This window comes from Aquila chrysaetos, chromosome 10 (genome assembly GCF_900496995.4).
Source record: "Aquila chrysaetos chrysaetos chromosome 10, bAquChr1.4, whole genome shotgun sequence".
In the NCBI taxonomy this organism is placed as follows: Eukaryota; Metazoa; Chordata; class Aves; order Accipitriformes; family Accipitridae; genus Aquila; species Aquila chrysaetos.
The window spans coordinates 2,165,482-2,190,712 of record NC_044013.1 but is presented as its reverse complement, the minus strand read 5'-3'; the positions used below and the strand labels follow the sequence as shown (position 1 = coordinate 2,190,712).

At 41.6% G+C, this 25,231-nt stretch overlaps 2 protein-coding genes across 8 annotated transcripts in view; one reads left to right on the top strand and one right to left on the bottom strand.

The window, feature by feature from the left end:
• The window catches only part of VEPH1 (ventricular zone expressed PH domain containing 1), a 96,530-nt gene that overhangs the window by 18,509 nt on the left and 52,790 nt on the right, over positions 1–25,231 (top strand). For 6 of the 7 annotated variants that reach the window (XM_030028904.2, XM_030028905.2, XM_030028903.2 and 3 more), the window contains 3 exons: positions 3,095–3,269; positions 17,315–17,482; positions 19,037–19,193. In XM_030028904.2, the coding sequence (XP_029884764.1) occupies positions 3,095–3,269; positions 17,315–17,482; positions 19,037–19,086 (393 nt within the window). In that variant the 3' untranslated portion in view covers positions 19,087–19,193. Of the gene's footprint in view, positions 1–3,094; positions 3,270–17,314; positions 17,491–19,036; positions 19,247–25,231 lie in introns of those variants that run through there. The other variant, XM_030028909.2, reaches the window with a different exon arrangement.
• On the bottom strand, positions 7,573–12,793 carry PTX3 (pentraxin 3). Its single transcript, XM_030028902.2, has 3 exons — positions 12,417–12,793; positions 11,487–12,020; positions 7,573–8,384 (listed from the first exon to the last, which is right to left on the bottom strand). The coding sequence occupies exons 1-3, from the start codon at positions 12,562–12,564 to the stop codon at positions 7,771–7,773; spliced, it is 1,296 nt and encodes a 431-aa protein (XP_029884762.1). The 5' UTR covers positions 12,565–12,793; the 3' UTR covers positions 7,573–7,770.

Genomic DNA, 25,231 nt, shown 5'->3' with positions numbered 1-25,231 from the left:
TCCAAAAGAATCAAAATGTTCCGGAAAAAATAACATCAATGCTGAATTTGCTTCAATGAAATTTTAGTTGACAATCCTTTAGTATGGTCAGTTCTGTTTACCCCCATTCTGTCACTCTAAAGACGCACAAAAAAGTGTATTATAGCAAAATACTAAAAGAAGAAAAAAACCTTCTTTTCTGAAGCCCACGTTCATATTGATTTTGGTTTGGGAAGCATAGAGGTTTATTCTAGCCAGACATTTGGTCAAGACTGAGGATGAGGCTCAGCAAGATTTCTTCTGCACTGTGCTGGCACCCCTGAGCCATGAACCGTAAGCTGCACCCCAGCACAGGGCACACTAATACATCCTACGAAGGTCAGTGGTAAATCAGGGGGTTACGTCCCCTCTGCCTTTCTCTGTGAATTACTGGCTTTGGTAGGGACCACCCTTTCCGATTAGGCAACGCATTCCTGGAGGTGTCGGTTATCTCCGTTTTGGTCTTGCGTACCCGGAGGTGAGACAGTAACTGGACGTGGATACTGACAGCAGCACAACTTAAACTTTCCAGACAAGAGACTGTACATTGTAAAATCATATTTGGTCTTCAAGGTACTTTAGCAATCATATTTCATAAGAATACTGAAGTATGCAGTGGCTTGTCTAAGCTTTCAGTTTGTGCTGTTGGCAACTGTGTGCCTAAATCAAGCTAGCTCGTATCCAAATGTTTTGGGATTGCACTGTGTTGCAGATTACTTCAAGGAGCTCATTGAAATAAAATGAGAAAGTTATAAAAGTACATTTATTGCTCCCTGAAACAGAGCTATTATCAGCAAGTTCCTTTGCATAAAAGAAGAAAGAAGGCATAAAATGAGTTTTTATACAATACGTGAGGGATAGTTGAAGTAATAATGAATATCTGACAGCTGGGTTGAATCTCACAGCATGTTTCTGTTGATATTAGCAGCAGGGAGGTCCCCTAGGTTTGCAAACATCACTATATCATATTATTGAAATCTGTTTTTCATTGTCACCTTCACATTTTCATAAGCGTGCATTCATGCCCTGATATTTATAATGGAACAAATGAAACCTTTCTCCTCCCATCTGAATTCAAACCTTTTCTTAACTAGGTATTTTGTCTTTATTGTAGGGGGAGAAAAAAAATTGTTCTTTGGAATTTTCTTAGATCTTTTAAATTCTAGTCAGAGGGCCAAACCTTATCTTCCCATTCTTTCTGTGTGGAGTCCCAGAGTATAACTTGGAGGCAGAATTTGGCTCCTACTCAGTAGTACCTCTCAGCCAAATATAATGAGGCATTATGTTGATTTAAACATGCTGCTGCATAAAGCTCTATTCATTTTAAGGGCTATTCTCATTAAAGAAGCAGGTTTTGGTCATATGGCAGTTGCTACGATGAGCTATCTTGACACCTAGGAGTTGCTGCAGCCCCTTCTTCCTTAAGGGCTGGCAGAAAGGAACTGTCCCAGAGCGGCTGCAGCAGTCCACTGCTTGGCAAGTCTCTGTTGCAAGGAAAAATCCTCATAGCCACTTAAACTTGGCTCTTTTGCATTGGTTGAGTAATGTAATGTAGCCTTAATTAGGGTCAGTCCTGCTCTCTGTGAGGCTGATGGCAAAGGCAGTTACTGCTGATAAAGGCAGAGCTGGCCTGGGAGGCAATGTAGCAGGGTATGTGGAATAACAGATTTGTTTTTTCTCAGGTCTAAATTTATTTTTTCAGCACTGCTCCAGAATGAGCATGTGTTAAGTCTGGACTGCCTTTCTTTGCACTGTTTTGTTGCTTTCTGAAACATCTGGGTTCCAGTGGTTGCCTGTGATTTCAGATGCTAATTAAATATAATCATATTGCAGGATTATTTTCAAAAACAATGAAGTACTCCAGTTTCAAGGAGATGTTCAAAACTGAGTGAAGAGGAGAGAAAAGCACTGATCAAGGAGGGTTCAAGAGAGACTGTAGGTCCTCAGTTACACATAAACATATCCTACTAGTTTCAAGGGCAGTTATGTATGGGGAATTTAATGGGCAATAGATGTGTATAGTCTGTGTACACAATTTTACATATACAAATAATTGCAGAAAACCTTTTCTGACCTTAATGTCAAAACCTAAGTGTATGTGCAGATACCCCTGAGATTGCTGAAGCTTGGTGCCATTTTGAGGACAGAAGTTAGCAGTCCTGAAAAATTTCAGTTGACCCTGGTGTTCAGAGAAATTGGCTGGAGGTTAGAAAAGGAAATCTTAATTATTACAGGAAAATTGATGATCAATACTAAAGCTATTACCCTGTGAGCAAGTCTCCCAGTACACTTACACATGCGTCCTCTTTTTTCTCATTTGACCAGTCTGCCTTTGATTTAGTCCCAGTGGCTTAGCCTGAGATCCTGTTCTGGGAACAGAGGAGTCCTTTCTTCACATGGTCTCTGCCAGCACAAAGATAGACCAAAACTCAGAGTAGTAACACGCTACAATTTAGATGAGGGAAGCTGTGACTTGTGCTGGGGAAGATTTACCCATGCTTGAAATATTTTCCCTGAGCTTTGACTGTGCCTGCACATTGGGCTGCCCTGCTTGGGGCTGGACCTCGGTGTGGGGCAGGTCACTGTGACACAGGAATGAAAGGCAGCAATACCTCTTTTACTGCAGGGAGCAATATTTACCAGTCAACAGAATCACTGACTGCTCCAAGGTGTTTCCTATGCTTTGGGATGAAAATTACCTATGCTGTGTGAATGATGGATACAGCTTCTGCTGTATTCTCTGAGAGCACCAAATACAAAATACCGTGTTAGAAATGTTACAGCAGTTAACATTTAACTCGTACACCTCATATCATGTTCTCTCCTTCTCTTGCAGAAGAAAAAAATAAGCGCATTACTAGCATTTCCTGGTGCAGTAGTTTTAAAGTTCTTTACTTGCTCTTTCTTTCAAGTCTGCCTCCAGTGGTGTTACCAAAACATAACCTTTCTTGACATGTTTTTTGCTTTTTTTCCCCTGTTGTTTTGATTTTTGTTTTTCTACTCTGATCAGCATGAGACTTTATTTTAATCATTATTTCAGCTGGTTATTTTTCAGTGCTTTTTCATGTTTTTGCAGAATTACAATCGACCTCCCATAATGGCCTTAGCTGTTCCAGTGGCGGTGAAATTTCTTCAGAGGGGCAATAAGGAACTGTGCAGAAACATGTCAAGTTATCTATCCTTGGCTGCAATTGCTAAAGCAGATCTGCTGGCTGATCACACAGACACTATTGTCAAAAGTGTCCTTCAAGGTATGAAAGCACTGAGATTTTGGATTTAGTCCTGCAGCATGCCCACCGTTAGATTAGTTAGGCTGTATTAGCCATATATACAAACAAACGTGTTATACATGAAAACATGTATGAGGCATGTATGTATAAAGCATGCCTATAAAACATGTTAGACACAATCTAATAACAGACTATATCAAGGAAGACCTTTCAAGAATATGTGAATTTACTGAACCTTGTTGACTATGGAAGTTTCATTATAGATTGGATGACCCATAGGGCAGGAAATAACATCTGTACTTGTTAGTATACTGTACTAATGGACTTCAAATTATAAGCCATGATATGAGACGCTAGTTACTGGGCTCTTATCCTTTCTATTAGTGTCATTGGCAATACTCCAAAATATAAATGGGGATGAAATGAATCCCATTCTGTGGCAAAATAGTCAGATGTAAAGTATAAAAGCTTTGTAGTGGTTCTTCAATTTTGCCTACATTGTTAGTTTTGCCTAGAATATTGATGCTAAACTCTGTACATTTTACTTTTGTGGTTTAAAAAGCCAAAAATATTCATACCTCTACAAAAGGAAGACCAATTTAGTTGAACTGGTAATGTTCACGGTATTTGTTGCAATACAGTGCTACTGCAGTAGTTAAATCACTGTTTGTTCTTCTTCAAGTATGAGCAATAGCAATAAGTAGCAATAGCTGTCTAATTATTCCAAGAACATTTTTATGAAGATGTTAAGCCCTCAAATTAAACGTATGCGTTCTGTATTTATTAAAAAATATAAATGGAGCATATTATGGAGGGATAGCAAGCTAGAAAGTAATTTTGTCCCTAAGACATTGTGGTAAGAGTTTGCATATTTCTGTCTACTTTGTTTAAGGACAAATGTGTGATAAATATGATAAATATGTATGAGCTATGTGATAATACTAATTGAGTAGAGTCCAAGAACAGAATATTGCTAACAACTTCCAAAGCCACATGGATAATTCTTTTAAGACTTGTGACATTAGTATTTATGTGTTAACATTGTGCGTTGCCACTTGTAACTCAGTGCTATTAATAGAAAGAAATAGAGTGAAACAGGTTTTATGGTATAGTCATAGGTTTGGGAAAAGTGATAAACACCCACAACTGAAGGTTTCATCATGACTGAGCCTGCTTGTTTTTGTGTATTTATGTTGTTCTACCAGCAGATGTTGCTGTGGACATCAGGTTTGGAAATTCCAGACTGGAAGAGGGCACTCTGAATAGGCAAAGTGCTTTGTTTTGCATAGTGGCTTAATTGCACTGTACATAATTTGTATTTCAGGCATGAAAAGGTTGGTTTGCAGCAGGCTAAGAACCACACTTAAAGACTGAGTGTTTGCTGAAGGGAGAAGAGAAGCTAGAGGATAAGCTGCTAAGGATGAATTTACAAAGCAGCGTGGAGAAAAAGGGCCTTGTTCTGGTGCTGCACAGACAGGGCTCAGCCTAATGGCACCAGTGAGACTGATAGTAGACTTTGGCCTGCTGCCTGCGAGTGTTTGAGAGCTAACTGGATTTTTTGATTACTTGGGGCAACTGTTTGGCTGCATAATCAGTTTCTTATCTTATTAGCTAAAAAAGAGCTCTTTAGAAAGAGTGTTTAACTACTCTGTTCCAGTTAGTGTGAACTCAGCTTCTAAACATGCAAATAAATGTCTGTACCGTGCTCATGATGCTGACAGGCCCTGTGCTGACACCTTCCATCAGCATAAGGGATCAGGCAGATTTATTCTCGTTTCCAGGGGACAGCAGCAAAACTACCCTGAAGTTGTTGCTGTAATCTGAGAGTCCCACAGCTGCTCCACCTTCCAGAGGAGCTCAGGCAAGGGATGTGGAAGTTGCATTCAGCAGAGGCTTGTTAGAGAGCAGAACTGGGCTCAGCAACATACTCCAGAAATGCATGTCTTGCGCTTGCTCCTTCATTTCTACGTTTGCAGTGCAAGAGCAGGGTCACAGTGGCTTTTCCATATTTGGAGCCCAAACTCCCCCAAAATACTATTTACTTGGTGTTTTCCAAACAGGCAAAGTAACTGTTGACAAAGAAAAACATAGTTAAGCTAGGAAGGAAAGAGAAGTGTCCTGATGGAGGTGACAGAGGGGACTAGACTGTGGGAAAGCTTTGCTAGTCCACAGAAGTGATAAAGGAAGAGCAAAGCAGTTGGAAAGAGGAGAGTTTTCCAGCTGAGTCAGTGAGAATGAAAGGACTGTCTTTGCATTTGGTCATCTGCCAAACCAGAACAGAGATAGGAAAAGGCTACTTCCAAAACAAAGCATTTCAGGTATGAGGTACAGTAAGAAAAGTAGGCAGGAAGGATTTCTGGTAATCTTTTTGAGGATTTTGCTTTTTCTGCTGCGTTTCACGGACATTTGTTTTCATTTAATGGGGGGCGCTGTATGGAAAGAGGATTTGAGAGCTGTTTTGCCCTTGCACAATGTTGGGACCTCAAGTGTTTTTTGTAACTCTGAAGATCTGTTTTCTGGCTGACAGCAGATGAACGGAGGTAATCTTTCATTGTTCTGTAGTTAAGGTTATTTGCAGATATTATTTAGTAAGGGATTTTTGTCATGCTTACCACTAAGCATTTCTAATTTAGATATATTTTTATTGTGGGGTAATAGGAGAAATTCCAACAATCGGAGCAGTTATTTTTACCTTAAATAAACAGTGTTGACAAAACTTTGGAGTAGGTCCTATAACTAGGTATGAAGTATAGCCCCCTTGAATGGCATAGTAAAGTGGAAATTACCTTGTCATAGCTTTTTCTTACTACTTTTGTATCGTGGAAGGAAGGATCTGGTAGCTGTGTCACATTCAGGAAATAAGCATAGCAGCAACATGTCAAGAAACTTTTCAAAGTGTGTTCTTAGGACATCTGTAGAGAATAAGAAAGATGGAGAAACGTGTGAATAGAGCAGAAGGGTGGGCTGTTTCCAGTGGAAATAAGAATTGCTTTGAATAAGACATTCTCCATGATAACTTGTTAAGAGGCTTCAACAGGTAGTAAATAATCGTTCTTGTCATAAATGGTTACATATACAGTGAATAACTATTCATCATTGTCTACTTCTGCTCTGTTTTCTACACGCAAATCACCACCGGTGTCTTGGCTCTCTGCACTGGCTTCTTATGCGCTGTATCCAGCCCTAGGTTTTTATTGGATTTTTAGATAAGCTTGTGAATGTGAGAGAAGAAAGCCGCTGCTACCGAATATTCATCAATTCTGCCTTGTACAAACCTCCTGTTAGAATCGAACAAGTTGGTTACTTTGGATATCTAAACATATCTTAAAACTGAGTATGTCCTTCTCAGATGGCCAGCATTATGCATGGGGTACTGGTTGATTTTTTTTTTTTTTTTTTTTTTTTTTTTTTTTTTTTTTTTGTGGGGAGGGCAGGATATCTCAAAACCAATCCTTCCTTCAGTCTCCAAGTGCCGTGCTACCACAGCCTCAGGTCAACACACATGTGTCAGTATGTAAAGCATCTCTTCTGTACAAGTGACCACATCCATGTGGGAGAACTCCTAGAGTAGCAGATCCTTGCACGTGACAGTGTTCACAAGAGGGATTGTTATCATAACGGGCCTTTAAAGCTGTGTCTGGCTAATGCTTGGATTTTGGTCCTCTGAGGGTCTCTCCATTTGTATGAGATGTTGATGTTTATGTTCTTTTCTATTAGCAGCTAAAACTGCATGGTTCAAAACATGGAAAAATTCCCAACTGGTACTCACTTTCAGTGTTTCAGTTCATGAGAAGCGTGGAAAGTTTTAGTTTAGTGAAGTATCTTTATTTACAGAACAACTTTACAAAAATAATTTCAATAAAATTATTACAAAGTCAATTTACAATATAATACAGCTCCAAATGTAACACCAGCTTATGATGGGGAAAATATTACTTTTATATGTTCGGTCAATCCATGGCATAAATAATGCTTTAAACAAGGAGCTAGTTTTCTTATAGTCTACAAATTACTAACAGCGATTAATGAACAACGCATTTCTTGGCTTATGTGGTTCCTCTGTACAATTCACATTAGCACTATAAAAACCAATGAGTGGAGGAGCCTGGAAGATGCACAGCCTTACGTCTGTTCTGCAGAGACTGGTCGGCCGGATACCCAATGTGTTTGCTTCAGCAGGGCTGCCAGGAGCACTGTTCGGCTCCAAAATGTCCACAGTGGCACTCACTTCTATACATCAGAAAACACTGCACTAGAGAGGCACCAGTCATCTGACCTCAGGAACAGCTTTTCCAATGTCATGCCTTGATGTGGGGGTTTTGGGGGTTTTTTTCAGTGTTTTGCCAAAACAGCAGGCAGAGATCAAATCCTGTCTCCACAGTACCTCGTTCTGTAAACTTCCAACGCTCATCTTCCTTGGGAGTTTGAGACTCAGGCTCCTATGGCTCTGTTTACTTGTACATAGTGGTGTTCGGCTCTTTGTGAAATACGTTCTCTGCTTCAGAAACTGCCTTGTCAGAATTTAAGAAACGTACTGGGCTCCTCCGTATGGCAAAACTTCTGTGACTCCCCACCCGATGATGTTGCCCCTGATACTGCATGCTTCTTCTCCGCTCTGCACTGCTATCTCTTTGGCACTGAGCACTCTGTCCCACATGTTAAAGCCAGTTAATTTTCCAGAGAAGGCTAAAGCTTCGTCAAATCCACCTCCAACGCAGCAGCCATTCTTTTCTTGACCAAGCTGCCAAATCCCTCCATCTGGAATGGTGTGGTCATTAGCAATGTCTGAGGCGGTGGCTGCGAGCTCTCCCTTCACCCACAGGGATGCAGATCCATTCTCTGAGCTCCAGGCACCACAGAGATGGATCCACTTCCCAGGAACAACTACATTTTTGACAGCTAACTTGTGCTGGTCACCACCAACAACAAGCACTGCAGACTCCTGGCTGAGATAAAGCTGGATTTCATATGGATTTAACTTGGTTCCGTAGGAGAAGACAATAGTTTTGTCCAACGCCTCAGTCACCTTGATCCAGATACAAGCAGTAAAGGAGTGAAGGGTCATTCCAGCACTTGGGTGAACGCTCCCAAATATCTTTTTCGAACGCATGGGGAATAGAATTGCTGTTTCACACCCTGAAAAAGTTAGAAAGATTGTTAGGTAAATAAAAACCGGTCTATTTGTACATGCACAGTTAGGACCCTTGACATATGCTCGCTTCTGGGTTTCTCAAAGGGAGCAGAGAGCTCAGCTCATCCAGTGGGATGTAGGATGCTTTGAAGAAGCTGTCAGATCTGATGGATGAATTTGCCGAACACTATGGCAATGGGTCTAGGGACTAATCAGGCTGCAGGAACAAGGCTTGGCTCTTCCCTCACTGCAATAGCAGTGTATTTTATAGTCCTGTGCCATGCTAAGTGACATTTGAGTTTAATGCTGCCTGCCTGCTCTGGTGCTTGCCTCGGGAAGTAGGGCTTCCCCGAGGGTCTATGCGGGGCAGGTACCTTCTGCTTGGAGGTGCCTCCTGGGAGAGCTTCTCTTTTGCTGGGTCACCTCAAGAATTTAGCACTTAACATTGGGTAATTATGTCGGGTAGTCCCCTCTGTTTCATTTAAGTCTTGTTTTAGCCTCCGTGTTCTTTTTCAGTATGGAGTGATGAAAACAGCAATGTTATGGTGAGGGGATGAGTTCAGAGGTCTGTCAAACAGCGGGTTTAGATACCGTGCCGTTCCTGGGATAGCAGTGTGAGACTGCTGCTGCGGCTGGGGAAATGGAGCCGCTGGGTAGTTGTCACGGGCAGTTATGCAGCGTCCTGCGGTTGTCCTGTGGATAACTGGGCAGCAGAGGAGACAGGGACAGGGGCTACGGAAAAGCAGCGCAGGGAGTGTTGGTAGAAGCATGCTGAGATGTGTTTGTTTATGATAACGACTCCCTTTTCTGACCCTGCCTTTAGGGAGGGCTATTGGTCAGTAGCTTTCATCGGCACTGGTTAAGCATGGGAAATACATAAGACAACTGGTCTTTTAAAAACAGTTAATCTCTCATCTCCAATGAATCAATATGTTGATAACAGAAATTAGATTAGCTAAAACCACTAACAGAAATTTATGGAACTTGGAAAAGTGACTGATGATCAGTAAACCCAAGCTATTTTTGGTATTCTATGTACCATTCCCTAATTGTATATAACTTAATATTCTAGGTGACATGGGGGAAAAAGCAGCTCCCTTCTACAATTAAGCTGGCTCATTTCCTGTTTAAACAAGCTAGAGGATCTAAAATGTCTAAAAAGCGTGTGGAAATTTCTGCTTCAGTGAATGAAGGACTCTTTGTGTCCTCCAGGATCATGCTGCTGTGTTATTTCATAGATGGCTTCCTTTCAACTTTGAGCAGATTTTACATTTCTTCATTGGCCCTTTTGAGAAGGGGCAGGGTCAGCAAGCAACTGTTGGGGATACTCCTTAAAATGCTACTTAGGAACACTATTGTGGAAAAGCTTTTAATTAGGAAGCTTTCAAGCTTTATTATCAAGGCCTAAACAAAATTAAAACCAGCTTCACTGAAGAACAAAAAGTGTGATTAGAAAATCCCTGAAGAGCATGGCTGGCAGTAATTCAAGATGTGAGAAATGAAATTCAGTTGCTAAAAATTCTTTTGGAAAAAAAAATAATAATTCTAGGAGACACTCTGGAAGTACTTAAAATGTATCCTTTAAATTAAAAAATAAGAACATTTTATATAAAAACATATAGGAACCAGTGGAAATAATCTGGATTTCCACTGATGAGACTGAGATCCTTAACGCCGATCAAGTTTTTTACTCTCACCTAGTGCAGAGTAACTGACTGCAAGGCTGGCTGTGTTACAGGAGAGTGATAAAGAATGAGATCATGCTTTCTGGAAGGCAAGATTCATGTGCTTGGGAAAAAAGGAATATGCTGTAAGATCTGCTCCCAGTACACAAAGATTACTGAAGTGTTATGATAAATAAAGGAGTAAAAGCAATTTACTTATAAAGCTGAATCCATGCCCTACATGAAAGGATAGATTCACGTTAGATTGTAAAACGCTTTGATGTAAATTATTGTGTTTGTATTGCAATAGGCTTGTGTCAGTTGTAACTGCCAAAGCAAAGGCAACAAGAAGCACTCTTTGCTCACCTGTGCAAGAGCTCACGCTGGTGGTGCTGCTCAGGGTCGCTGGCCAGGCTGGTGTAACTGTACCCCTAACTTCCTATTCACGCACACCCGTGGGATTCTGCGAGTGTAGATTTCTGTGGGGTTTTTAAGCTGCAGTAACTTCCATTTGTGGAAAATACGGTTGTTAAAGACATGTCAATGTTTAAAAGACAGGCAGCGATAGCTATCTGGTAGGCAGAGTTATATTCAGTGTAGTTATATTGTGCATGTAGCAATTTTGCATCCAACTTTAAATAGATGGGGGTCTGCTCTGCCATACCCAAGTTGCTGTAGCTGCTTTTTGGGTGTCATATTACAGTGCACAGAAAAACTGATGTGAAATTTGAGATATGAGCTCCTTTTGCTATGGCCACCTCGCTTGCTGACCAATGCAAACATTTTGGAAGGGGAAAAAAAACCCCCACAAACCAACAATAACACAGTGTTACTAATTTTTCCATGCTTGAGGAAATATTCTGTCCTGACAGTTGCATGCAGTGAATGTGCCCTCCCTGCTGCGGGAAGCGTGCTTAGCTGGTTGACATCAGCAGCGTGTCCTCAGATCTAGCTCTGCTCCTGGGCAGTTGGAGTTGGTGAGGAGACAACGTTTAGTTTAGGAAGAGGGAGGAGTAGGTACATGCATGAACAGAACAGGAGAGCTCAGCAACTAGTGTGTATGTGTAGGAGTTACCAGCTGGGAAGGTAAAAGGTGAGAGAACATAATTTGTACGTTTAAAATACATTTGCTGCTCTCTGGCAACTGTTTTGATCTGGGAGAGCCTGCAGGAGGTGGGATCTAGCTGGCTTTGCCCTCTCTAAGGACTTTGATTAAACCCTTCTTTGATCCCACGTTTGGAAATCTCAGCGCCTCTTTTCTGAGAACAGTTAATGGGTTTCCTCCCTGTATGTACAGACTGCTCAAAGCTGCTGTGGTGTTCGTAAGATTGCTTTGGAGTTGTATGCAGAGAAAGGTGCTTAAGAGGGGTGTTTGTAGGATATCTGTTTGGACAGGCCCACCAAAGAGAGCTCTCTGGTAAAGCACAGCACATGTGGACTTACCTGCTGGCAGTATGTGCTGAGCCGCCCATTTCTGCGATGCTTTCAGTTCAGCTCTGGTTTGCTGTAGCTCTTTCCACAGAGAGTTCAAAATGAGATTGTCTCCTCTGGCGGGGCTGAATTTATCCTGCTGAAAAGCTGTCTCCTGAGCCTCCGCCTCAGACCTCCTCAGCCAAGCGCTCTCCAGCCGGCCGAGCCTGCCGGACACGTTGTGGCTCAGCAGCAGAATGTGCTCAAGAACCTTTCCTTGCTCAGACTCGTGAAGCCTCTTGGCTTCTTCAGCTTGGTCAGTGTTCCTTACAAGCGCCTGCTCTACCTGTGACATGATGTGGGAGGTGACTTTCTCGATGGTGGTGGCGAAGGTGCCTGCGAGGTTGCTGGTGAGCTGGCTCAGCTCTGTTTTCAGGGTCTGCAGGTCCACCTTCAGGATCTCGTCCATCTGCTGCAGCATCATGTTCTCTTTCATTTGAGAGTTCTCGAGCATGATGAAGAGCTTGTCCCACTCAGTGTGCTCTCGCTGGCAGTCGCACGAAACAGCTGGAATGGAAGATACAGATGTTGCTATTCCTTTGTACTTACATTTTTAAACAGAAGGAGTATTTGGCAAAATCTGGCTCTGTGCAAGGCTTACAAGCTCCAGACTGTCAGTGTGTGTCCCTCTATATCAAAGCAGGAAAGTGGTGTGTATTATAGCTATTTTAAAACTGTCATCAGCAGTCTTTTGCAGGAACACTGAAAAATAGAGAGTATAAAGCAAATTCCAAGGCACGCCATCCAAGTGCTTTAGCGTTTGCTGACCATAATAACCTACTGGTGCAAGCACATGCTTCTTCCTCTGAGAAAAATATTTATGTTTGTAATAACTGTTACAAGAGCTAGGCAACAAAGAATGCAATTCTGCACTTAACACAAATTTAGTTTAAATCTACTTACTTTCCTCAGTACCAAGAACTGGACCTTCAATTTCATTATCCATATTCACATACATGAGATCATAGTCGTCATCTTCATCCAGAACAGAAACAGAAGCCCTGAAAACACAGAACAGCGTAAGCAGAGAAAGTATTTCTTGGGGCAGCATTCTCTAGCTGCTTCCTGAAAATAGCTGGGCTGTCTGGAGCTAAAGTCTAAGTCAGACTTCGGCAGAGACAAGACTGCTAGTGAGACACAGCGAGCCCCTAATAAATGCTCCGAGCGCCTCAGCTTGAATGAATGAGCAATGCTAGTGCCAGTGTTGTAATAAGAGCACTTCTGACTGTTGGTTTTGGCCGAGAGGAGAAGGGGGCGTGCAGCTTGCTCAATTCCAGCCTTCCAGGTTTGCACTGGGGGGAGATGTACTGGCTCACGAAGGGGAAGAAACGGGAAAAACTGCTCTTGCAAGCTGCTGCTTCCCCTCCAAGTACAGATTGCTGTAACGTGTATCAATGCGAGGGTGAGAGTGGGGAGTGCAATCACTTGGAGTTCTCTGCCTGCGAGCACTGGCTGCATCAGTTATGTTATTTTGTGTTATTTGCGGAAAGGAAAGTGTTCTCTGCAAACTCATTTTGTAGTTGGTATATGCCAGGGCTCTCGAGGGGATTCATAGAAAAATAAACATACCTGGAGTTGGTTTGGATACACGCGTATGGTTTAACCTAAATATTGTAGCTTTTTTTTGATAGTTACATATAAAAACTTCTATTATATACTGACAGTTTACTGCTTTAAGCAATAAAGGAGAACTCATAAAGACAGCTTGTTAAAGTTTTGCTTGTCTAGCCCTAATTACCAATAACAACATCATAACTATGTGGATAATAGGTTACTGCTAGTATCTTGTTTTGCGAGCATGTAGATTAGCAGCTGCATGATTAGAGTTGTTAACTTGGAAAAAACAAAACAAGGCACTCTTGGATTAGACATTAATCTAGTGCTAAGTATTATTGTTATTGGTGTTAATCTGTTTTAAATTCTGGAAGGCTTATCAGTTCAGTGGGCCATTAATTATTTCAGAGATGCATTGCTTAGGTGAGATTAGGGGTAATATGGTACAAATTATATATTGGCTATGAAATATTCAGAGAATAGCAAAAAACCCCACATAATTGCATCTAGCTTCCAATCAGTGTTCCCTTTCCATGTGAGTCTGGTTTAGCCCTTTATCACTTGATGCAGGAGCGTGTAAAGAGGGCCCTGTGCTTCTGTTCTTGTTCATTCTGCCTCCAACACCCGGGCCATGAGTGGGAAGAGCAGCTGCATGAGGCAGCAGAGACAGCGTGCGTGGCCTCAAGCGTTGCTCCCTCCTGCAGCGGGGACCAGGAGGCATTTTGCAGGTTTCTCCTTTTGCTGAGGAGGGAGGTAAGGCTGGAGCTGCCTGCTCCCCAGCCCCTCCAGGCTTGCTCCACACACCCCCGGGCAGCCCGCTGCTCCGGGGGCCGCAGAAAGCTGCTGAGAGCCTGGTGCTGCACCAGATGCCTCCCAGCACCCAGCCTTGCTAGTGCAAACCTGGGCTACCTGCGTGTTGGACCGCTGGCCACGGTACTGTGCTATTCCTGCATGCCAAACTGGTCTCACTGTTTCACCCTGTGTGTATGTGGGGTTTCTGCCACTGTGGGACCTCCAGCTGCTCTTCCGCAACTGCAAATAATAAATAGTAACATCGACGCAATATGTTAGAAACCTCAAAACTTTGGTGAAGTAGAGGTGAACATTTTGGGGACGTACATGCCTAACTTTAGTCATCCTGGGGAAAAAAATTAGGTGTGGGCTCTTATCTTTGAATACTCAATTTTTAGGGAATGTCAAAACACCGCTGTATAGCTTCGAGAGTTCCTTCTGTCCATGTTACATTTGCAGTGTGCTACAAGGCTCTTTTTTTCCTTTTTTTTTTTTTTTTTTTTTTTTTACAAGCTCTCTGTGCTGCTGGGTTGGGCAGGGAGCACAAGGCAACCTTTGCTGCTTGTCATCCGTGCAGGGAGCACGGCCAAAGTGCGCCTGGGGCATGGTCCTGGGGCAGCCGGGGCGGGCTGGCATCGTCACAGCACGCAGTTGTGGTTGCTCCTGCTGTACGTGCCTCCTCCCTGCCTGACTTGCAGCCAGAAGTGCAAAGCCATCGAGTGTCCCCAACTGTACGTTAGTTTCTGCCTGAGTTGCATAATTCCCAGTGTGTGGTCTGCTTGGAAAGTCTGAGAAAATCTAATCTGGAAAGTATTGGGGGTAAGGGTGGTAGGGGAAGGAAGAGGGAAAGAAGGTAATTAAGGAGTAGAGTATAATGTTTTTCCATTCTCAGACAACAAACATACTTTTCAGGCTCTTAGTTTAGACTGAGACAGATGAAGCAGGATGGAAAAAAGTGAATTACTTGGGAGTGGGTACAATATCGCCTCTGACTGCCCGAGCTCTGAGAATCAAATGGTTGGTGAATTGCTTGTGCGTCATACCCTTAGAAACTGAAAAGGTGTGACAAACAAATGGCAAGAAGTACTCAGAGCTAACTTGAAACATGAAAAGAAAAGAAAATAGTGAATTGGGTTGTGCTCCATGACCTTTCTGAAGTTATATGAAGAACAGACACAAACTGTAGTATCTGCTTGGATTATTTACAAGTTTGTATACACAGGTTATTCAATTAGAAGCAATTCCATGTCAGTGAGGTCGCTTAAATATCACTCCAAATTGATGGGGTTGCTTCTAAATTGCCTTTGCTTTTCATTTATCTTGGTTAGTGAATATAAACGCAGCAATGCTTGCTGTAGGAAACTGCCTAAATTTGTGTTTGTATGAAGTATTTTTGTCCAGAGAAGTTTCATGGCTGCAATCCATCATGTTGTGTCACGTCAAATTGCATCCCTCCTCTAATACATCCGACACTTGAAATGCTTGTTTTCTCAGGTTGAATAATTAGTCTTACTTTCCAGACACCTTCCTATCTGTGACATCCCAGCTTAGGCAATAGCACGTCTCAGGTTTGTGCCTGTCTTTCCTTGTTTGAAGCTGCTAGTTTTTGTTACTCTCTGCTGAATTCCTTCGCTCTACACTTTTACAGCTGAGATGAATTTTGTCTGTCCAGGAACATGGGAATTTCATCTTTTGCAATTGTTACCATTGCTGAAATTTGACTGGAGCTTAAGGGCTCTCTTCCATATGAGCAGAAATCTTCCAGTAGAAACTAAATGTGTGCAAGTGCAAAGAAAGGACTTATTTCTGTAATCACTGAGTTATCAGGAGAAGAAAATAATTTTTAGTGTATTCAGTTACAAAATTGTTCAATTTCAAACTCAGATGTGAGTCTAGATAAGTTCAAGTAAATGCATGCTCCCACCATTTTAGTTCTAACTTTGGGTGGATTGGTGCTTTGCCTGAATCCCACGGTACGTTAGTGAGACTCGTAAAAATGTGACACTTTTTTACAGACTCACTTGTAACATCAGGAAGAGATTTGCACAAAGAATGTGGCTAGAAAGTGACCAGAACTGAACAGCTTGCTAATTTGTTTAGGGTAATTCATCAGCAAATATCTTTCCTTTGCAACTGGCCTTTGTGCTTTATATATAGCACAAAACAAGACTGAAATTCGCCATGTGCATGGGAGTAGAGGTGGGGTCTGAACCTTGCCTTTAGCACTGCAGTGCCTGTACAGAGGGCTCAGAGCTGCCTTCAAGGAGAAGCCAACAATTCTTCAAGCAGAATAAATGCTTCAGGATAGGATGCAGAAGTGTGGCTGGCTAAATAGTGTGGAGGCTCTCCTCCAAAGTGTAAGGACCCCTTAGGGATCATTACAAGCTGTTCGACTAAAAGTTGTTTGAACCTGCGATAAATTATACGTTAGTTACTTGGCTCAGAGTTAATGTTGCAAGACCTAACAGTGTCTTGGGGTGCGTTTTCTGTATCTGGCAAGAGCACGATGTGGTCCGGTCTGACCCATATATCCTTTTTCTACCATCCGTGAAGTGACCTGCTTATCTTCCAAAATTCGAAGGCTCAGATTTAAAAGGGAGAAAAAGCAGCAGGCCAGAGTGCTAGTTCCTATTGGAAACCAAATCCAAAGAGACCTTAAGGACTTTCAAGGGTTTACAAAAAGGAGCCATACTACATTGCAATAGGCAGATGTTTTCCATATGTTGTTCAAGTGAAACTTAAATATATTGAGGCAGGCATGTGCAGCAATATGAAGTTATATATTTTGGTATGAGCCTGGGCTTCAAATTGAATTATGCACAGACATCTTAAGAAAATGTGTGAGAGAGGGTTTTGCATATCTCTGTCTGCAGTTGACTCTCTCTGGCTCCTTTCTATTCCTGGAAGTGGCATCCTTAACTATTTATGTTCAAATTTATGTCACGCATATTTAGTTCTCTTAATAACCAGCTATTCTTTCCATATGCTGCTTATTTAATTTGAAAGTCTGAATCTCGACAAAGGAGAAACATAGCTTTTATGTGCTTTCTAGCTGCCTTCTTTCTTTTTTCTTTTTTTTTTACTTTATTTTTTTGTTAATTTAAATCACACTTAGTTTGGTGTAGGACTCAACAAAAAATCATTCAAATCTGAAAGCTCATTAAGCAACCTTCTCATGATATTGTACTTGAGAATGAAAATTATCATTAATAGTATTTTCTTTTTTTTACGCCTACATTGTTATGCCTGCAATGATTCATTCTATTTAGGTTATTTATTTGTCTTCTTGGCCTAGTATATATTTTTCTACAGTGTGTTCCATGTCTCCCTGGTTTTGTAGTGATGATTCTTAAAAACTAGTGTCTCCAGGTGTGTGCTGATTTTCTAGGGCTCTCTCCAGCTGTAGGCTATGGCCATACAGTAAGTCACTGGCCTCTCATTTGCTCTGTTCTCAGGGAACTTGATGCTGCTGCGTGTCCTGCCTGCTCTGTACGAGAAGCAACCGCAGCCGATAAACCTCCATCTGAGGGAGCTGGTGGCACTGATGGCTCAGCTGGATCAAGCCGAACAACACCACCTCCTCAGGCTCCTCCAGATCGTGGCTAGGAAAAAAGAAACTTGGGGTAAAACCGTGTTTGGAATATCTTGCTGCTAAATACTGCACCTCCTTTTGGAGGAGTTTATTTGTTTCAGATGACTTGGCAAGGTCTGTCTGCTCACTGCTCTCTGAACAGTGAGGAGTCCCTTAACATGCATGACAGTGCTTTCCTACATTAAATCCCCGTGAATTCTTTAATTTCATTCCAAATTCTCCATCTAATCATAAAGAGAACGTAACAATGACTCTGCTGGACCAAAAAGTTTGTGTTAAACCAGAACTGTTTTCAACGTTTTTAGCTCTTCCTCTGTCAGCTGAGTATGAATTCCCATAACTATGTTTCTGTTAGAATTCATGAACTGTATTAAATTACATATTAAGGAAAATTAAAATGAGTTAGGAATTGATTAGAAGTGAGCTGGAGATTAATTATCTAAGGGAAAATATACCATGCTTTGGAAATTGCATGTCATTGACAGCACCCAGTGCATTAGAACAAGGCACAAAACTACCTGCTTTGTGAATTTATGAAATTCATAAAATTTTTGGAAAAGAAGAATCAACAGTAGTTAGTATCTTTCCCCAGGTAGCCAAGGAAACTTTATTGTAATGCATAGTCCCAGATGAAATAGAGCTCCTTTCAGAAGCAAAGCACTTGTCAGCTGGAAGAGGCCGCGGTGCACCTCTGGCTATTGCAGGGCTCCACACTGGAGCTGACGCATCGGCAGTTGTTTTGCATTCTCATTATTACTATTATCATCTATTGCTACTAACAATTTATTCAGCCACCTACCTGCAGTATTTTGCCACAGCGACAGGTATCAACTTGCTAAAACTGATAATCCTCAGAAAAATGACAGAAGAATTGGTTACTTTGTGCCCTGTTTCTGTGTTGAAATGTCTTTTGCACAGATGCAACAGTTTCTTTGAATCAGAGGTGTATTACTGTACATGTGTGTTTATGTGAAAAATAATCATTTGGTAGATAATTGTATACACTGCATCCTGTTTGTAAGATGATTTTAAGGACTACACCCTCAGCCTCTTGAAAATTGTGCTGTTACCAAGAAATGACAACTTGCCTACAGCATTTTTTTGTGCAATGAAGATCTTGCCTCTTATTTTTTCCTCTGTTCCAGCCATTAACCATGTCACATTATTCAGTTTCCGGTAGAAACCAAAAAATTCTGCTAGTACTTTAATTTACTGTATCATTGGGGAAGACTAAGTCCTATGTTGTTTTAATCAATAAAGTATAGGACAGGCCCAGAGCAAGGGAAATATTTGGTGAGGCGTTTTTTTTTTTGTCTTTTTAAACAATTGGGCATTTCCTTACTTATATATGCATAACTGCAATATTTCAAGGCTGCAGCTTACCCTTATTCCATATGTTGAGCTGAACTTTGATTGACCTCAGCAATAGCTCTGTGCAAAGGTCAGCAAGGGTGGAAAACTATTTTACTAAATCAAAGTCTAGTGTTTTATTTTTATTGCTCCGATGTACAGTACCTCTTTTAGTTATATGTGTTCGTAATTAAAAATGTATTCAAAATTTGTTTCTGTCTGATTTTTTTAATAGGTGCTGAAAGAGTGTATGCCTTTTCTATTTGGACACTTGAAAGACCCTAACCATAGTGACATTATTCTAAACATACTTATAGAAATATCCACCTATGAACCAACAGCCTTAGCCACTTTTCTTCCAATGCTGAAGGAAGTTGGTGAGAGTTTGCCAAATTTGATTGGGCAAACAGCAAAGATCTTTGGAGCTGTTGGACATGTTGATGAGGTAAGTTTAAAAACAAAAGAAGTTCGTTGGTTGGTTTGGGGCTTGGGTTGTTTGGGGTTGTTTTTTTCTAAATCTTGTATAAAGTAATATACCTAAGTATTCCTTTCTTCATGAGTAACCAGACTGCCCTACCAGAACATGTTCCTGGTCCTAAGACCACGATGGGTCTAGACTGTAATACCAATATGGCTAGGAGAGCAAGTACCACAAAAATCAGCTGTGGTATTTTAGTGACTGAGACTGTCTTTCAATCTTCTAACCAAGGAACTGTCGTGTAGTAAAGGGTCTCTGCAGAAATGGGGTTCAGGTTAGCGGGAAAGAAAGAAACTTTGTAGAAGAGCTTAATGAACATGAAAAAGATGAATACTTAAATTCCCATAACTGTAAAGATAAATATCTAAATTATTATTATTATTAGTAGTAGTAGTAGTAGTAGTAGTAGTAGTAGTATTAAACTGTGTATCTCTATGCATGTATATGTTCTAAAGCAGGTAACTGTCATTATTCCAGGGGCTTAGCTAAGCTACGTTGCAGTGTACCTATATGTGAAATGAAAGGCAGAGAAGAGGAAAAAAGTATTTTGCACACCCTTTGTATGATATCATATTTTAGATGCATATAGTCTTCAGGAATGTTGTAATCATGCAGTGAAATATGAACTTCCTTGTATAGTGTAATCCAGATACTTTGGCTTTGTAGCCATAGTTAATTGGATACTTCTGACAAATGTCTTTATAATGAAATGCTCAGTGGTGATGCTGGGCTCAAGCCTCATCACAGGAACATCTTCACAGTTAACTTGGTTTGGGATCTGGTCCAATGGGAACATTATGCCTAAAAAGGACTTACACTGACAAGCTCCTAAAAAATTATGGGAGTTTCATGGCAGCATAATTAATCTGCACTGAAGTTTTTGCTTTAGTCGTAAGTGTGCAGTCTGGATGCTGGAGCGATGTTCACCTAATCCAGGTGCCATCCACAGACTCAAAGACAGTGTGTACAGAAACCATCGGGTAGTTCTCAGGTCCCAAAGCCCTCTAACCTCCCCAAAATACCAGCTCCAGTGAGCAGCCCGAAAATCCCTGCGTCCCCAGCAGTGACGGATGCTGATCACAAAGATCCGATGTTAGCCCTGTCTAGCTGGGACTAGGAAATGCCTTAGAACCTGACAAGACTCATCTTACCCCACTGCTGTCCCCAGCTCCTAAAAATACAGCCTGGAGGAGGTTGCTACCACAAGCTTGTAAACTACCTGATTCCTCACAACCTTGGGTGTCCTGAGGACACCAAACTGGTTAGACTTACTTATGACACATCATGATTTTTAATGAGATTTTATTTTCATTCCCAGGTACGAGCTTATGTGTCTTTCACCACTGTTAACAGACATTTTCCTTCCACTTCAAATCACAGTTCTGTAAAGGCAAAAATAATGTTCTGCTGAACTCAAAGAGTTTCTGGTAAATAATTCAAATTTTTATGGCTGTGACAAAACTCAATTATATAGCAGAAAATGAATGGTATGTAATAAATCTAAGCATTTGCTGAAGTGTGGCACTGATGCCTGCCATACAGTAACCTGGATAATTTATTTCAGCAAAGAGCTGAATCCCGCAGTTTCCGTGTCCTTTCAGTGATCCTTGAGGCAAAACTTGCACTAAGTCTACTGGAGTTTGTCTGCATAAAGGCTAGAGATTTCACTGCAGCTTTCGCCTTTCTGAATCAGACCTTGGGGTTGTCCTTCCTTTGACTCCGCTGGAGGCCGGTTTGGAGGGAGGAGGGGAGAAAAGTGACATTGTTTTGCTGTGCAGGGAAAAATCCTCCACATATTCATCTTCTGTCTTTAAGATGACAGTTCTTCTATTTACTTGTTTAGATACAGATAACAATGTGCTCTCATCAATGATAGTGGTAATCAGAGAATCTCCAGAGAGACTTTTCTCTCCTGAGAAAATAGTTTCTTTTGGCCCCTAACCAAAGTTAGTCCCTTAAATCTCGAGAGTGGGGGGGTTAGGCAACTTGAAGCATATCGCCTACCCTGGTGTAGGCAAGTCCAGCAAACCCATCGTAAGGCATCAGGGTGCGTTATGCCCTGTTAGGTGTTGCTGAAGGTAAAACAAGACCCGTGAGAAATGCAGGGAAGTTAAAGGGGAAATTTTCCTTTGCACATCCATTTTAAAAATTCAGAATTGTCTCAGTAATACTCTTAGATGAGACAGTTGCACTAATTTAAATGGATATTGTGGAGCGGGGGAGCCTGGCGTGAGGCAGGGAGAAGCCGCGTGGGGCAGGAGCAGAGGGTCAGGGGGCAGCCCCTCGGCAGTCCTGTTCGCTGGCACGGAAGGATGTTACGCAAGTCTTCTTTCACTCGTTGCAACAAGTCCAATCCTTTCTGCTTTGGCATTCAGTTATGAGTGTGTATTGGCTGGGCGATGGGTGTCTGATCGCGGTGGGGTACAGCACAGGAAGACACTACACTTGCTGTTTCTGCTAATCTTGAGCTTTATATTAATTTATCTTGTAAGAATCAAAACCAGATTTGGCTTGGCTTTGTAAATCTTATTTCTGGGGGGGATGAAGTCAAAATCACATTGAAGACTGTGAGCCAAATGAAGTTTGTTGTTCTCTCCTTGTTTACTTACATAACCCCAGCAAAATTTACCTTTATAAGAACTGCAGCTGACCACATTTAGTTCTGCGTTTAGTACTTAAAAGTCAACATCTCCTAGAAGCCTTACAGCTTATAACTAGCTAATCCTCAAACGAGCACAGCTGGGATCAGAATTTAAGGATTTAATTTGGATTCTGTATTTTAGCGTGTTGAACCAGCTCTTCCCATGTGAGTGTCTCTGAGGCCCCTTTTCTGCTGTGTTCTGCTACTTAAAAGGGACTGAATTTATTTTGCCTTTTGTTGTTGTTATTCTTTTATACCAATACCAAGAAAAAGCAAGGAACGAACTGCACATGTTGTATTTCATATATTGTTGGAAATTATAGGCTATAGTAAAGTTTACAAAGAAATTATTTGCAAAACATTTTCTCCTTATGTTTTTTAATCTGTTGGTTTGCATGGATACACGTAGCTACCAAGTGTTACACACACAGCCTGGGCAAGCCTGCATTGCATAATTGATGTCCAATCTCTCTTGTAAGTGTCAAGTAACTGGTATTATGTCCCGTGTTGTATGTCTTATTTTTCTAAGAAGCTGCAAGCTGCTGACTTAGCAGCAGACTGCATTCCAGCCTGCTCTGCCGCCACCAGCACTGCGTGTTTGCAGAGATGGCACGCTTTTAATTTGTTTGTAGTGGGCTCTGTTTTAGTGACATCCGGGAGACCTTTCAGTAGATACTCAAAAACATTAATAAAAGCAACACGCAAAGGGTGGCAGGGGTGAACTTTCCAATGTGAGGTGAATAGCTCCTCTCTTATTTTCTAAAAAATATCTGAATTATGGAAGATCTGCCCTGATTGAAATGTGTAAGTAGTTACCAGTGCTCTGGTAACTTGATTTTGTTTCTGCAGTCACCTTTGAGCCGTATCAGTCCACCAGGCTCCTGACATCAGTGTCAGGCTTGCACAGCTCTGTCACCTGGACACAGGTGACACTGCCTTTCCTTGGTCACGAGCAGTACGTCTGTGTCACTGGTGTTCTCAAAGGGCTTGGATGTGCTTCTGGCAGTGCCATGCTACCAGTTCAGTTATTCCCTCTGGTATAAATGGTGCAGAAAGAGCCTTAAAACGTGCTTGGGTGATGGCTGGGCATTGCATGCTGGAGCCAAGGCGAGTCACCCTTTTGGGTGCAAAACGTATGCTAGAGTTGCTGGTGGGGCTTAAAGTTTCCCATTTTCTCTTTGTGGAATACTTTTGTTTCGTGGGTTTTTTGTGATGTGGGATGCAGTCTGCTGCCCCACATCACCTGGGCATTTTCACATAGCAATTTCCCTCTTCCTTCACAGACATTATAACTGATAGTCTTTCTTTCACCTTCTACTTGCGAGTTTTGTCTCTTTACCCTAAGGATTTTTTATTTTATTTCAGGGAACTTGAGTGCTTTATGGCCCACAGTTTTGTGGGGGTATGAGGAGCTACTTTGGCAGGACATTCATTGGTCTACAATTGCCTGGGGTTGCATCAGACCAGACATTGACCGAAAGGTCCTTGTGGCTCTTGTGTGTTTAGTAACACAGTGGATCTCTCATAGTCCTCCTTTTCCCTTGTAAAGGTTTTGTTTGCTTTACTTGGGCAGTTTCTTGTGCAGATTTTACCCTCACCCTATTGTGAGCCGAGAGACGGGTCATGTCTCTGGATGCTCCCATGCAAATCAGGCTTCTTGAAAGGAAAAAAAAAATGCCATGGATTTCTGTGATGTATGGGGCATCACTCACTGCAATGCAGACAATCAGCCTGCGATAAAATCCACAGAAACACATCTGGCATCATAAAAGCTGGACAGATCTTAAAGGCTCAGTATATAACAATGAGTGCACCCACACGAAAGAATTAAAATAATACTCTGACCTATAAGCATAACTGCTAAGTTACAAGCATCACTGCAGCCAGTTTATTTAGATTAGGTCCAAGTAGAAACGTGCAGGCAGCAAAATGGTCCCTGCAGACACATGCGCTGCTGATGGTCTCGTCTCGCAGCCCACCGTGGCAATGCCTTCCTCAAAACCTCTGCTGTCACTTCTCCCCCTCTTCCTTTTCCTGTAACGGAGCCGTGTTACAGATGGGCTGCTAGTTCTTACTTATAGATGTGAATCAGCATCAGCATCCCTTTCCCAGCCAAGCAAAACAAGTGGGAAATGAAACAACAATGGTAGTGTTGGAATTTTAGTAATCGATATTTTATTTCGCTGGGAGGTTTACTTGGGGAAAAGAGGTGGCAAGGATCGAGGCTTGGCCCTTTACAATATAGATTGCAGATATGAGCAGAAAATCCTTTCTGCTGGCTTCTAGAAGCAACCTCTTGTGCTTTCACTGAACTGCTCTCTCCACCTTGGCAGTTCAGACAGACCCCTGGAGAGATGAGAGGTTTGGCTGAAAAGAGATCCCTTTATTTAAAGGTTGCCCCCTTGTTTATACACACCGTTTCTGTTGATGTCAGTGACAGTCTCATGGGTGAAGTTGAAATCAGAACTTGTCCCTTAACGATAAATTTGTGCAAAGCTAAACACCATCTTGGGGCATAGGTCAATCAAAGATTTTAATGATCTTTTTTCCTCAATAACTGTATGTTTTGAACCAACTGGAATTCAGAGTTGCTTCTGAAAGCCTCGTGATCTCTTTTTGTAGTCTCCTGAGCCTGATTTTAAGGTAAAGCCAAATACTGTGCCACACCTCATTGTTGTATTTTAGATCTTCACTTACTGGCAGATGTAATGCCATAAAATGCAAGGGATGCTTATGAAAAAATACATGAATACATAAAATAAGCATTGTTAGAATAACAATGGGTTACGTACAACCAAATAGGCTTTCTGAAAATTTTTGGATAAAAATTGTGGCAGGGATAATGACTGCTTTCATGTTGAGCTATTTTGCTGTAATTTTGTTTTGTATAACAGTTACATATTATATTACTCAGTAGAGTTTATTGTTCTTTTACCTCACTCCAGGCGAGTAGCAGCATTTCAGCATGGCTGGAGACACTCCAGCTGGATCAAAGTGACATGAAAATGGTCAAAATTTCTCTTCCAGTTACGTCTGCTGCACAGTTTGTTTAGGAAACAAAAATGTGTTTTAAATGTTAATTGAGCCTGTGTTTATCTCTTGGAGGGAGGATCGTCTTCCAAATAAACTAGTGAATATGTACCAAAAAGTCAACCTCTTTCAAGCCATTGAGAAAAAAAAGCTCATTCCATCACACCATCCAGCCCATCTGAGGATGTAGCTGTAGTTTTTCCACATATGGCTGAAGGGAAGCAATTTGTCTGATATGCTTTTCTCATTTATCTCTGTCATGGCATGGTGTAGCAGATCCT

Coding starts and splice junctions, on each gene's coding strand:
- PTX3 (XM_030028902.2), bottom strand. CDS start 12,564: ATGCTGCCCCAAGAAATACTTTCTCTGCTTACGCTGTTCTGTGTTTTC. Junction 12,021..12,416: donor AGTTCTTGGTACTGAGGAAA/GTAAGTAGATTT, acceptor CTTCCATTCCAG/CTGTTTCGTGCGACTGCCAG. Junction 8,385..11,486: donor TCAGCACATACTGCCAGCAG/GTAAGTCCACAT, acceptor TAACTTTTTCAG/GGTGTGAAACAGCAATTCTA.